This window comes from Lepidochelys olivacea (genome assembly GCF_965140295.1).
Source record: "Lepidochelys olivacea isolate rLepOli2 genome assembly, chromosome: 4".
NCBI classification, from domain to species: Eukaryota; Metazoa; Chordata; order Testudines; family Cheloniidae; genus Lepidochelys; species Lepidochelys olivacea.
This window is the reverse complement of record NC_140414.1, coordinates 51,105,229-51,118,828: the sequence shown is the minus strand read 5'-3', so window position 1 is coordinate 51,118,828 and position 13,600 is coordinate 51,105,229. Positions and strand designations below refer to the sequence as shown.

At 37.9% G+C, this 13,600-nt stretch overlaps 1 protein-coding gene across 1 annotated transcript in view; it reads right to left on the bottom strand.

Annotated features, from left to right (window-relative positions):
• The window catches only part of LOC311519653 (UPF0462 protein C4orf33), a 63,876-nt gene that overhangs the window by 37,740 nt on the left and 12,536 nt on the right, over window positions 1–13,600 (bottom strand). The window contains exons 3-7 of the mRNA XM_084626367.1: window positions 11,566–11,829; window positions 9,150–9,210; window positions 8,855–8,906; window positions 8,525–8,724; window positions 5,583–6,449 (exon numbers count right to left, since the gene is read on the bottom strand). Coding sequence (XP_084482493.1) covers window positions 6,353–6,449; window positions 8,525–8,724; window positions 8,855–8,906; window positions 9,150–9,210; window positions 11,566–11,746 — 591 coding nt within the window. The 5' untranslated portion in view covers window positions 11,747–11,829 and the 3' untranslated portion in view covers window positions 5,583–6,352. Of the gene's footprint in view, window positions 6,450–8,524; window positions 8,725–8,854; window positions 8,907–9,149; window positions 9,211–11,565; window positions 11,830–13,600 lie in introns of the transcript that reaches the window.

The window sequence follows — 13,600 nt, the reverse complement described above, 5'->3', positions numbered from 1 at the left end:
TTATTGGACCAATTTCTGTTGGTGAGAGACACAAGCCTTTGAGCTTCACAGAGCTCCTTCTCAGGCTGAATGAGGCTTTGAGCAGATTACAGTGAATGATCATTTACATTACACAGATTTTAGGCTTTATGAATCCATCTTCTGACTGACTGAAGAGAATGGGATTGTGATGTTCTGCAACTACAACAGCATAAAACCTTTTGTGAGGACTAGAAATCAGTCTTTTTCTCATTCCAATCATACCTTGTTACATTTCATAAGAAAATGGTGAGGAGAGAATGGTTGGTGGTATTAGCAAACAGAAATTTGGATTGATATTTCCCACTCATATAATATCATAGGGTTCCATTCTGCAGCTACTCCATACATCACAGGCCCACAAGTGAGAAAAGAGAAAATAGAAAATGGGGCACTTTCACAAGCATGCATTTTTGATAGCTGTATTACTCACAAGTTATGAGACCACAAATGACTTACGCAGGTCAACTTAAACCAGTGTTAATAAAACCTTTATTAGCCTTCTCCCTCCCATACATACACTCCATGTGCCACATGTTACAGAAGAACTAGATTAGGAATATTCAGGAGCATCTTAAACACCTATTGGTACTTTCTCCAGGCTCCTTTAGTCACCCAGTTATATGCCCAATGGAGGCAGACTTTTGGCATGGCCTTCAATGACAGCAGGTTTATACCTTGATTTACCAGGAGTCCTACGATACAGGGCTCAGGAGGGAGAAGAAAGTTATGGCTTCAAAAACAAAAACCCCCACCCTCTAAATATTACCTAAAGTACTTTTTCCATATACAAAAAATGTCAGACTATAAAATCAGTTATCTTGACTCCTTGCAGGGCTAGCATCAAGTGCTATGCATCCTACTGAGACTATACCCTTTCCAGAGGAATAAAACTCCTATAATTCAGTCTCCTGGGCCATGAGATATTAGACTGTAACTGATGATGGACTGAATATTGCCCATTGGAAATATTGATCAGGCAGGCTGATTTTTAAAAGACAGTAACAGTTTAAAAATGCTCCTCCAAGTTTAAAATGTTAAAATAAATCCACAGGAGACGGATTAGTAGACAGAGCACAGGAAAAGTTTTCAAAGCTATAAAGTCTGTATCACCTAGCTCTGCAACTTAACATGCAGATATTCTCCATACAGTATATATGGTGTATATGATCTATATAATAATATGTATTTTAATAAACAGCTAATGTAATAACCTATTGCAACAAAAGAATAATTTTATTTAGGGTGAAAGTAACTCATCTGCTTCTCTCAGATATAGTCAATAAGAATCCCACAGACGCATCCAAGGACAGAATTTGAAGTCTGATGGGGAAAATGGGCTGAAAACCACCTGAGTAAATATCACTGGACTTATTGTTCCTTTACATATAGGATAATCAGCTGAGTATGAGAAAAGAAAATCTGTTTGATACAAGCTCTAAATACAGCCTTCCCTTTACACTCAAAATGCTTTACTTTAAATGGCAAAATTAAATGTTTCACAAACATCACACAGTGCATATATGAAATACTGAAATGTTAAAAGAAAATTATTCCTTTTGCCCATGACTATATTTCATTAAATAAGACAGCTTTGAGGGATAGCAGAACTCTTGTATTTTTTTAAACTAGTATTTATTGGATTGATCAATATTCTCAAGACTACAGGGTAATTTTCAGGGGGATGCGTATGCACTGCAGGTGTAAAAAGAAGCCTAAAAACTATATATACAATACTTACTATTTTCAACAAATGGCACTTTATAGCAAGAAATCTATAAGTCTAATTAAGAGAGCAGAAAGAATTGGTGACACTAAGAATGCAGTCATCTATTTGCATAAGAATGGAGCTCAGAAAAGCTAAACTGCCCGTATTGGTTAGAGAGCATATAATTGAATGGAGAATGGGTATGCCAGCACAGCAACTCATTACAGTTTATAATCTTGATTACAGTTTAAGTACCTACATAGGGAACAGATATTTAATAATGGGCTCTTCAATCTAGCAGAGAAAAGTATGAAATGATCCAATGGCTAGAAGTTGAATCTAGACAAATTCAGACTGGAAATAAGGCATAACTTTTAAACTAATTTACCACTGGAACAATTTATCAAGTGTTGTGGTAGATTCTCTCCATCACTGACATTTCTGAAATCAAAATTGGATGTTTTCCTAAAAGATATACTCGAGGAATTATTTTTGGGAAGAAGTTCTATGGCCTGTGTTATACAGAAGGTCAGACTAGATGATCACAATGGTCCCTTCTCGCTTTGGAATATATAAATCTACTAATGGAAAGGGAGCCTAAAGTAAATATTGTGTACACATCAAAATACTGAGGAATAAAACTAACCCTATATCACTTTGAAAACATTTTCTTCATATGGTTAGGAAGAAATGAGAAGTATTTCCCCCCTCATAACAAAGCAGAGTTAGCCACTAAAAAAATGTTAAGAGGAATGTATAAGAGAGTCAAATCATCCCCTCTGCAGCATGGGTGCATTGTGTGGGATAAGGATACCCATATCCCTGTAGCGTTCTTGCAAAATCAGCAAGTACCTCCTAGGAGGCACTGAGGGCCATATTATTAAAAATCTCAGGTCCCCAAAAATGCAGATAGGAGCCTAAATACCTTTAAAAATCTGGCCCTCAGATACTAAAAGTGAAGGAGGCTAGGCAGAACCTTGACAGTGAGACAGAGCAGCCAGAATGAGGCCTCTTATGGAAGGGGAAGCTTAACTGAAACAACACAGAGGATAGATTTAGGAATGGGGCATGGCCATACTCCTTCCCCTGCATACACAATGGGTTGCAGCAGGAGGACTATTCTGAACAGTGTACGGCGAGTGTGGTCCTTCCCACATGTATCTCAAAGAAATATGCATGCTCCTACCCTCCACAAGGCTATAAGCCCCTAGACAAGGCATGCACCTCTTCCTACCCCAAAAGCAGGTATGGTTTTAATAATCTGAGCAGAGTCCACAGAGTTTACTAAACCAGAGTATTTGAATTTTAAACACATGGTGAGAAAATGATATTTTAATATGTACCATTTCCTTAGTATTAGCAAAACTCAGCTTTCACTTTTCACAATTTTTTAATAGATGCAGACGGTGTGGCATGAATGTAAGGAAAAATGAATTGTTAAGACACTATTTAGGCAAATAAATTGATTTATGCCTGTTAATAAGCAAAAGGCAGTGAACAGCAGTGTATGAAAAACTTTTCCCTTCTTCTTCAGAACATGATACATGCAGTAGAGCCAGTTTTAAAGGCACACTGCACAGTTAAACACAACTGTGAACACCAAAATTCTCCAATCCTTCCACAGATGGCAACAGGAAATGTATTTCTACACTATAGCTGGGAGTGAGCCTCCGAGACCAGGTAGACAGACTTGAGCTAGCATGCTAAGAACAACAGAGTGGATGTCGTAGCTCTGGCAGAGGCTCGGGCTAGCAACCCAAGCTTGGCCCCAAGGGACTGGATGGGCTAGAGAGCCCAAGTTGCTGCCTGAGCAGCAATAACCATGCTGCTATTTTTAGCACACCAGCAAAAGCCTTACTAGCATCAGTCTGTCTGCCTGCACTGGGAAGCTTGCTCCCAGCTGCAGTGTTGACATATCCATATTGTGTTCAGGTACCACAGACACAGTGCAAGAATGTTCATCCATCTATCTCTAACCACTTTAGAAAGATGGATAAACATTGTTAATCCTATTTTACAGATGGGGAAAATGTGGCAGAGGAACATTAAGTGACTTGCCCAAAGTCATGTAAATCACTGGCATAGCTGGTGTTATATGGTCAGCAGGCTGTTTAAGAAGAGAAGAGGTCAGCCCTGGCTGTCACCAGTCTAGTCTAATTTCCTCCCTGGTCATAGGACTGGGACTCCACAGAACATGTGACTGAAACACAGGAATAGATTTCCTTTAATAGATGGCTCTTTACTCTCACTTAAAAAATATTTCTAAACTAAATTTGTCTAGCTTCAATTTCCAGCCATTGGACCTTGTTATGGCTTTTTCTGCTAGATTAATTAACCCTTGGAAGAACTTACTTTGGTGGATTCTCTGACATTTGAAGTCATTATTTAAAGACTCATTTTAGAGAAAGATATGCTAGAAGTTAAACAGAAGTTATGGCTTTGGTGCAAAAAGTACTTAACGAGGTTCTATGGCCTGTGCTGTGGCCACGATACAGAATATGTCAGAGTAGATAATCATAACGTTCCTTTTTGTCCTTAAAATCTGAAGTTCTGCCAAGGGCCAGCTGCACAGTCATGGGCTAGGATAATGGCAGAGTCAGAGAGGGAGCAGCAATGGAACCCTGCAAGGAGCTCAGCTGAAGAGGCCTGAGAATTGGCTAGGAAGTTGTGTTGAAAGAAGACAGGCAAAAAGTGAAGTAGAACAATAACTTCACAGGTTTGGAGCCCAGATTGGAAAGGGAGGTCTCAGGCTCCCCCGTACCTCAATCACCACAACTTGATGATCACCTGTTCTGTTCATTCCCTCTGGAGCACCTGGTTTTGGCCACTGTCGGAAGACAGGATACTGGGCTAGATGGATAAGACCAGGTAAGCACTGGAATAAATTGCCTACGGAGGTTGGGGAATCTCCATCATTGGAGATTTATAAGAGCAGGTTAGATAAACACCTGTCAGGAATGGTCTAGGTAATATATAGTCCTGCCATGAGGCCAGGGGACTGGACTAGATGACCTCTGAAGGTCCCTTCCAGTACTATGATTCTATGGACCTTTGGTCTGACCTAGTATGGCCATTCTTATGTACAGGGAGCAAACTGACTTTCGTGCCAGAAGAAAAGGACTATTGAGAGAGAGCTGGAAAAGGATTACTGAGGCCAGAAGGGGGCTAGCACACTTCATTGTTTACTGGAGCTTTTGGTTTGCCCCAGAAGACTTTGGTTGGAGGGCCAATGCTCCCAACTCACCCTACAAACATGGGGAAGACCCCAATCTGCTAAAGGGAAACTGAGGCCACATTTATACTAGCATGGGTACTGTGGCAGTTATGATGCGGCAGTTTTGCCGCTGTAGCATTGTAGCGTAGATACTTGCTATATTGACAGAGGAGGGGTTTCCATTGATAATAGGTGATGATAGGTAATCCACCTCTCCGAGATGCAAGAATTCTTCTGTCAACTTAGATCAGCCTAACCCCCACAGAAGATGCAGCTAACTACTTTGCACAGAGTGTGAAATTTTTCACAGCCCTGAGCAATGTAGCTATGTCGATCTAATTTTTAAGTGTAGACGTGGCCTGAGGCATAGCAGCACTGGATGTCAGGAAGTAGGCTGTATGTCACAGTGGATATTAAAACTTAAGTTTCCTGACTCCCAGTCTGGTGCCCTATCCACTGGACCATACTGCCTCCATATGCATAGTATATGTTCAGTTATTTATTACTTGTTACTGGTGGAACTCCACCATGTGCTAGGTACTGTACAAACACAAGAGAACATGGGTCATATCCCAAAGAACCTACACTCTTTTAAAAAAAAAAAAAAGGTATATATAAAGGAATTATATACATCCCCCAAAACAAGACACTGAGGAAAGAACAATTATTCTATTTTGGTTACCTTATTAATTGTGCAACGCTGTTATGTAAAAATTGTTGTTAAATACAATATAACAAACCCCATTGTAGAATCAGCATTCCATAACATACAAGTCAGGTAATGTAGCTGAGTGCAATGTTACATAAATACTATGAAAAAGCTCAAGATTCAGTTAATAGGACAGATTTATCACTTAATTACCAGTGGTAACAAGAATCACAATGGCAAAAGTTATGAAAACCATGTAGCAGTGAAAATCTCTCTAAATATTTGGAGATCGCTCAATGTAAGGAAGCAACATGCAGATTATACTGTATAACCTGAATATCCCAGCTCAAACACTGGATTTTTCCAAGAACTGTAACCTGACTAACTATAACTTGAATGTACAACTCTAGTCAGAGTATCTTTTTCCCTGCAGTAGCAGGCCCAAGGGCATGAACTGGATGACTTAAATGGGCTCACCACCATCTTACATGAACAGGCGAGTTCCACATCTGTGTCTTGATGAGGTAATACAAAAGGAGCCTCGACCATTGACCCATGATTTTTAGATGTAACTGCTGTGGACAACTTACTTTTTAAAAGATTGACTTTTTTTGGTGCTTAAAAAGGCCTTCAAACACTCATTTTTTACGACATTTATAAATGCATACTAAAACTCTTATCATAGTTTAGCTGAAGAGGTTGCTTCTTACAGCTTCATCCACGCTGAATCATATCAAATACCTAATTTTTTAAATCCGTTTATCTAATCAATTGACATCCACAGATCTGATTCAGGCTGTTTCCAATCTTCTCCCATTAACACCTTCAGGTTAAGTGGTTTGAAAAATTCCAAACGATGGCTGTAAATAAAATGGGGAAGGGGAAAATTACTCAGGGTATGAGATTTGTTTCTTTACACTCAGAAGTTAAGAATAAAAATGGTTGCATATCTGTAAAAATAATTTAATATTTATTTTCCTGAGTTCTTGGACAGTGACATAACCAGTGTTCTCTTTATTTTCCATACTCTGTTTTGTGAGAACTAGATCTAATAAATTAGGAATATTGTAGAGCTATGTAAGAAGACTTCAACAAATCTTGCATTGAAAATATGGGTCCAAATCCATAGCTACAGCCAAGCAGCACACAGCACATATTGGGTGTAAAGTTAGCTTGCATTAAGCTCACCTTTAAATTCCTGCACTCTTTGGGCTGCTGTGCACTGGGCCAGTTTCCAAACTTAAGTTAAAGCTCCCTGATGGCTGATCTAACGGACACTGGCTGCTAATGGAGGCTGAAACTGCACTTGGTAAATCAGTCTGGTAAAAAGGGAGACGCACTTCACCCCTTGCCTCCAGCCACATCTTCCATGTTAGCAGTAGAGAGGGAATCTGATGTAGGACCCTGACTATTGGAGGATCACCGCTGTCCCTGGAATGACCCTCTCCTTGCCTGTTATGCTGGCTCTATGTCCAGAATCCACCAGTGATGTTACTTAAAGCTCAAGATCTAGCCCAAAGACGGTACTTAACCAAGTTTCTCCCTCCTTCCCCCTCCCCAAATAGGCAACAATGAAAATGATGGAAACACTGCTTATTTCCATTACTTTATTAATTATTATTATTAATTTACTTTTAGAGCCATGGTGGGGTAGGAGAAATGATTGGAGAGGGTTAGTAAACATGAATAAGGCATTTGGGAGGAAAAGGAAAAGAGGAAGAGGACATCAAAGGCAGAAAAAAGCACAGAGGGAAGGAAAATTAGGCTGGTATAAAAGGGATGGGTACATAGGGATTGAAATCTCCCTTTCCCATTTACACAAGAATGAAATTAAAGCTATGCATAAAATCCTGATTAAAACCCTGTAAAAAGCCTTCCTTGGTGCATCCCTTTGGGCTACTCTACTGGAGCATTAGAATACTAGATGTCTTCTTTCCATTACATATGCTGTAGTCATAAGTACCAGCTAGTAAATCATGTAATACAGCTCACACTATGCTAGTATCACATAACTGTTAAAGGGAAGGATTTTTCCCCCCTCTTTTCAAATAACCTTTGATCTTTCTTCACTTGATTTAACCCTGAAGAGTCAAAAACCAATAGTAAAGACGAATTACAAAGCAAAACTGAAATTGGAATAAATCTATTTATATGCTGAATGCTCCCCCATACAAAGGTTTGGGGAGAATTCACACAAATATTGTTAGATATTCCATAAATTCTTTCCTTCCCCCACAAAATCCTTCTGGCACTCCCTTGTTTGCTGCAAAAGATAAGGCATTCTTTTTAAACACCACAAATACCAGAAGCCTTATTGCACAGAAGTAGCAATTAGTATTATAACCCAGTTCATCGTTGTCTGACTTCACTTCATGGTCAGGGCAATAAATAGGCCCAAAATGGAATCTGGGTGAGGTCATGCTTGTCTCTTTTTCTGTTGATGATGTCTGTTTTTTTAATATTACAATCTCTTTCAACTGATTTAGTCAGTCCCCCTTTACTGCAATCAGTTCCAAAACGAGAAACTGGGCCAGGGCTGTCATGAAAAGTAAAGAAGAAACAAAGCAGGTCCACTGGAGATGCATATAGTAAGATTATTACTGGTTGGCATTTCAAAGGGTGCTCTAGGCAGGAAAATGTGGGACAATCAAATTATTGATCTTGTTGAGAACTGTGATGAAATAGATGCCACTGGTGTTGAAAGTATAATTTGCTATGCACTTAAGGGATAGCAGTAAAAATCAACCTCTAATTACAGCTATTTGCCACAGAACTCTTTACACACAGGAGTGCTTGCGGAACTGGTGCTTAGCAGCATAATTAAAGCACTAGGATGGTAGTCTTAATTTTATAACTAAATTAACTCCATTTTACAAAAATTTCTCCAATACTCCTATTATATATTGTGATGCAGATGAGGTAATTTTCTACTTACAAATCAGGTTTCTGTCCTTTCTGTATTTCATGCTGAGGCACAGGGTAAAGTGCTTCATAAGTTCTCTTTGCTTCTGACCCATGAATTGCAAATGCATTAAACTTGTCAGTGCATGGTGGAAAATATCTCCAAGGAAGATGAGCTCTGCCTTCCCATTTGGTCTCTGTTCTGGACACTTCATATGTTAAAGCAAGTTCTTGCTATGTTAGAGCAATAAAAAAGCAAAAGAAAGGCAGTTGTTTCCTATTTGCTTGAAAGATAAAGATCAACTAGATACTAAGAAAGGATGTTAATTTTCCACACTTTTATGGAAAGCGTTTTATCACTTACTTTCCATACTCTTCTTCTGCCAGAAAGCAACAGCAATAAATGTTGTCCATGGCTGACCATATTAAAATAGAGCAACAACGTTATTCAGCTGAAGTAAACTATTAGTATATTCCTATATTCACATATATGTATGACTTCCCATTACATCTCAGGGCTGAAGTAGCTACCACAACTGTTCTATTCCCTACCACACCTCCACAATTGTGTGTGTCTGAGTGAACATTAGAAATGCTAATATAATGGCATTGAAAATGTAAGGTGACACATTTTAAAAATAGAAAAGCACCGTACTTACGGACAGAGTTCAACTTCCAAGTACCGCTTAGTTGTCTCACTCAAGAAAAATGCTTCAACAACTGAAAACAAACAAAAAAAAAAACCCCATACACGCCATCAATATAATATGGTAATTATTTATTCTGTTCCGCCTCTGAACTTCTCACTAAATATCTTTTTATGCAGAAACGTAACCTACAATGTTCTAGAATTCCACTTATTGTACCTATGCCATCAGCAGTTTGTAAGCTATTCTGAGCAATATGCCACAATCATCATTTAGAACGGCAATGCTTAGCTGATTAAAAAAAAAAAAAAAAAAGGTCACCAGAAGGAGCTTTATTAAGAAAAAGCAGCAATAAAGAGGTTATTTTGATTTTGCTTTGTTCTATCTAACTACTGGGTCTCAAGCTGGAGTCAAGGGGAAAAAGATAGTTCTGCTAACTGATGTTAACGGTCAATGGGACAAAAGTAGCAACAGCTCAGAAGCACTTCACTTGTGATGCCTGCTGTGAGTGAAATTGGTTAGGACTTAGTGATTGTAGTCAATTGCACTCACAGTGGACATCATAAGTAAAGCACCTAAGTGCAGGAACCTGGCACTTTGAATTTCCAATCTACTGGCTTGAACATAAAATAAAAGACAAGAAAGAAAAAACCCACAGGTGTACACATACACGCACACAAAGATTAAGCTGCACGCAGAGGCCTATCATTAAGACCAGCTGAAGCAGGAATCCTGGGAGGAGGATACAAACAGCCAAGGAATAAAATGTTTGGACTGTAAAAGCCATTAGCTTTTCTGGAGGATGACTGACTCTGGAGATAGAAGTAGTGTTCTAAGGCAGCAGGCATACTTGGAAGCAAGCTGCCCTTGTTGTATCACCCTTCAGGAGAAGTTGATGGGAAAGTGTATGATAAGGGAGAGTCTCATGGCCTGAATACCGCACCACTTTCAAATTAGCAAAGAACGTTAAATATGAATCTTGAGGTCATTTATTGCAATGTCAGAACAAAGTATAGTGCACTCTCACCACGATGTACTTTTTCAGAACAAGAAATAGAAGTTATTGATTTCGGCTATAGAAAGGAATAAATACAATTTACTATCTGGTTATTAAATTATTTTGGTTGTATTCTGCATTAATCTTGACTTTTTAAATGTAATGAATTTTGTGGGTGACGGGTGTTAACTTTTTGGTAGATCACTAGTATTACTGCTTTGATAATCACAACAGAAGATAGAGCATGGCTGTAAACATAACAGACTGACCCATTCACAAGAGCACAACTGAAAAAGGAAAAAAAAAAAGAATGACATACAGAGAAGAAGAAACAACAGCACTGTTGTAAAAACAAATTTTGGGATAGGCATAATTTTGCACCGAAGATTACATGAACTAATAAAATTTCCCTGTTTTCACATAATGTGTGTAGGGTCAATTTTGTTGGGCAGTAGCCTCCTGCAAAATTTATTATCTCTCAAATAGATTCCCATCAGAAGAAGTTCAATAACTGCTGAAAAGAGTTATCAAAATTTGCCAGTTACTGGTTTACAGTTTAAACTATTACTGGTTTAAATTGAGTTGTCTGTTTCTTTAAGGAAGAGTACAATCTTCATTCATTAGGATTAACACAATTGCCACTTTATCTGTACATTTCTAAATATACACCCCCCTCCTCCCATCTTTAGGATGCGACATTACTTGTCATTCGAGATCTCATGACTATCCCTCTATACTACACCCCATCCCTCTACACTTTTTAATAACAAAAATCAAATATTTTTTAACTAAACAAATCGCATTTCTACACTTTTAACAGGAACAGTGGCGTTAATTCCACTGTGTTGGAAAAAATCTTATTTAGGTATTTACACTCTGTTTGCCTCATATATTCATATGTTTCAATTAGATAACATATTGATCACTTCCTTTCCCAAACTAATGTAATTTGTTGTATGTTCTATTAAACAACTACCCACGACTCTTTGTTCCAAGGTTGACTGTATTTCTATAATGAGAGAATTGATTTATATAGATACGGACAATGTAAAGTTTGTAAGTTCCTTCTGGAACTTTCTGAATGCAAGGTGTCATCATAAATAAGTAGTCATTAGTAGTAGTGAAGTGTCTTCTTGAACACTCAACATATTAAGGAAAAAAAGAATGTTAACTTTACAGTCTTACCAGACTTTGTCGTCTTTAAGGGAACTGTATTGTGATTAAAGAATCAGAATTTGTAACAAATAGATTTAATGTATCTGTCAGTTCAAGCTATATTGGCCTGGTGAAATAACTTGTCACAGGATTTAAAACAAAAACTAGATACGTCAACTGCACAGGAACACTAACATCTACACTGGTACACAAATTAAGTAAACTGCTCAAGGTATTACACAAGATTTTTGTTCGCAATAAAACATTTCCACTTACCCTCATAGTCCCACAGTCCATTGAAAGGCTTTCCTGGCTCTACAAGTGGTGCTGGAGGATCATTAAAGAAGAGAGCACTTACTTCCATCAGCAATCCTGCACTGCCGGACTTCAGCCTGACAGTTGCTGGCTCATGACTCACTGGTAAACTGTCCCATGTGTGTTCAATTTTAAATTCCATCTAACTATTTTATAAACGAACTGGAAATGGAAGTATGTCAACAATTCCAAGATTAGCTGAAAAGATTGTCCTGTTGGTATTGTCTAAAGGAAGAAGAAAAAAAAAATATAAAATTTTATGCAATGCTATTTTGTTATCTTAAGCATGAAACTCCAAGCAAGTTAGCACATGGGATAATTGATCTCTTTGTACCTGATCTTTCAGTTCTTACTGATGAGGAAAATGCAAATGAATGTCAGTGGGACTTCTCCCAGGAATAAGGGCTGCAGGATGATGCCCTTTAAATGGAAGGACTAGCTTAAAGAAAATTGAGCAAAATTAAAATGAAAGACTGCACAGAGGCCATAAAATGGATTAATATTCTTGTCACAGCTTAATACGGTTAATTGAAAATTCTGCTTTTCACATACAAGGACTGATAAAATAAGCTTGGTCATAGTACCTTAAAAACAGAGGTCAGATTCAGTCTTCACATACAAATGCAACTCTGCTAAAGTCAAAGAAGTTGCACTAGTTTGCTGCAAAAAAGAATTTAGCCAAATGAGTTTTATAATAAAAGCAAATGCTGCACACTTTTTAAAAATTTAGACAAAGCAGCTGAGCTCAAATATTAAGATGGTCACAATATGCATTTAATTAAAAACTTATTCCTGGGCTATACACATATAGTCCTGGATCCCTAAAATTCATCCTTTTCTGAAGGAAAAGAGCAAGGAGATCTTGTTTTTTCAAAACAGGACCTCAGTGTTATTCAATGAAATTCACCCTGTAGGACAGGAACATATGATGTAATCCTGATCCCACATTCAAAACAAACAAAAAGACTGTGTGTGCGGAGGGTCCAATTGAAGGATTTGGAAACGTGGGGCTAAGATATGTTTTTCTACCTCTCATCACACACCTAGTCCGTGGCTGCTTCTGGTACTGTAGTCTATAGGAGTGTCCCTGGCCAACTATGTTCCCATTTGCAGGGATTGTAGGCAAAAGATCTGTATAGATAATGTCCTGCCCCTCTGACCCATCACAATCATCCCCCACAATGTCATAGTGGATTGTCACAAAGCCTGGCTTCTCAGTGCTCAGGTGGTTGCAAAATACTCTGCGTGACCTCTGGGCCCCATCTTCAGGCCATGAAGTAATCGGGTGGTTCCACATAGGCGTTTCTGTACAATACCTTAACATGAGAATTTTTTTTAAATAAATGTCAGAAAATTTGAAAAACATCTTTCAATATTTTAAAACAAATGCAAAACAAAATGTATGTCTCCTGAAAGCATTAACTAGTAATCTTACACTTGCATAATTAAAATAAATAAGATTGCCAAGCGATTCATTTAGAATAAGATCCAATTACTTTTGTTTTTTTGAAAATACGATCTCCCAAGTTAAGATTAAGAAATGGCAACTGTGCATGTGCACAAAAACATATCTTCCACAAATTGTCAAAGATTTTTACCAAAATAATCAACATCTATTCTACATTAGACCAAACTATAAATTTCCACTGCAAAATGTAACTTCACTGATTTGAGAATGTGAAAATCAATTTATTTCATGGCAAAGTAACATGTAATACCTGTTTTGTAAACGTCAAAATAGAAGAAATTAAAATGATCAGAAAACAGTTGGCACTAAGGATTGCTCTGCTGTAAACCAATAAAATGCAAGGACTTAAGAACCAAACCAACATTTCAACTTAATAAACCCATTGCTGAGTCTTTATGTTCATTGCAGCACTCAGGTAACTTTTCAATTAAAAAGGTAAACTGTAAAGCTTATCCTTTTAAAGGTTATCTGCAAATAAACCACCATATTCTGCTACTGACCATGACAGACATCTTCAATGAAATTAAT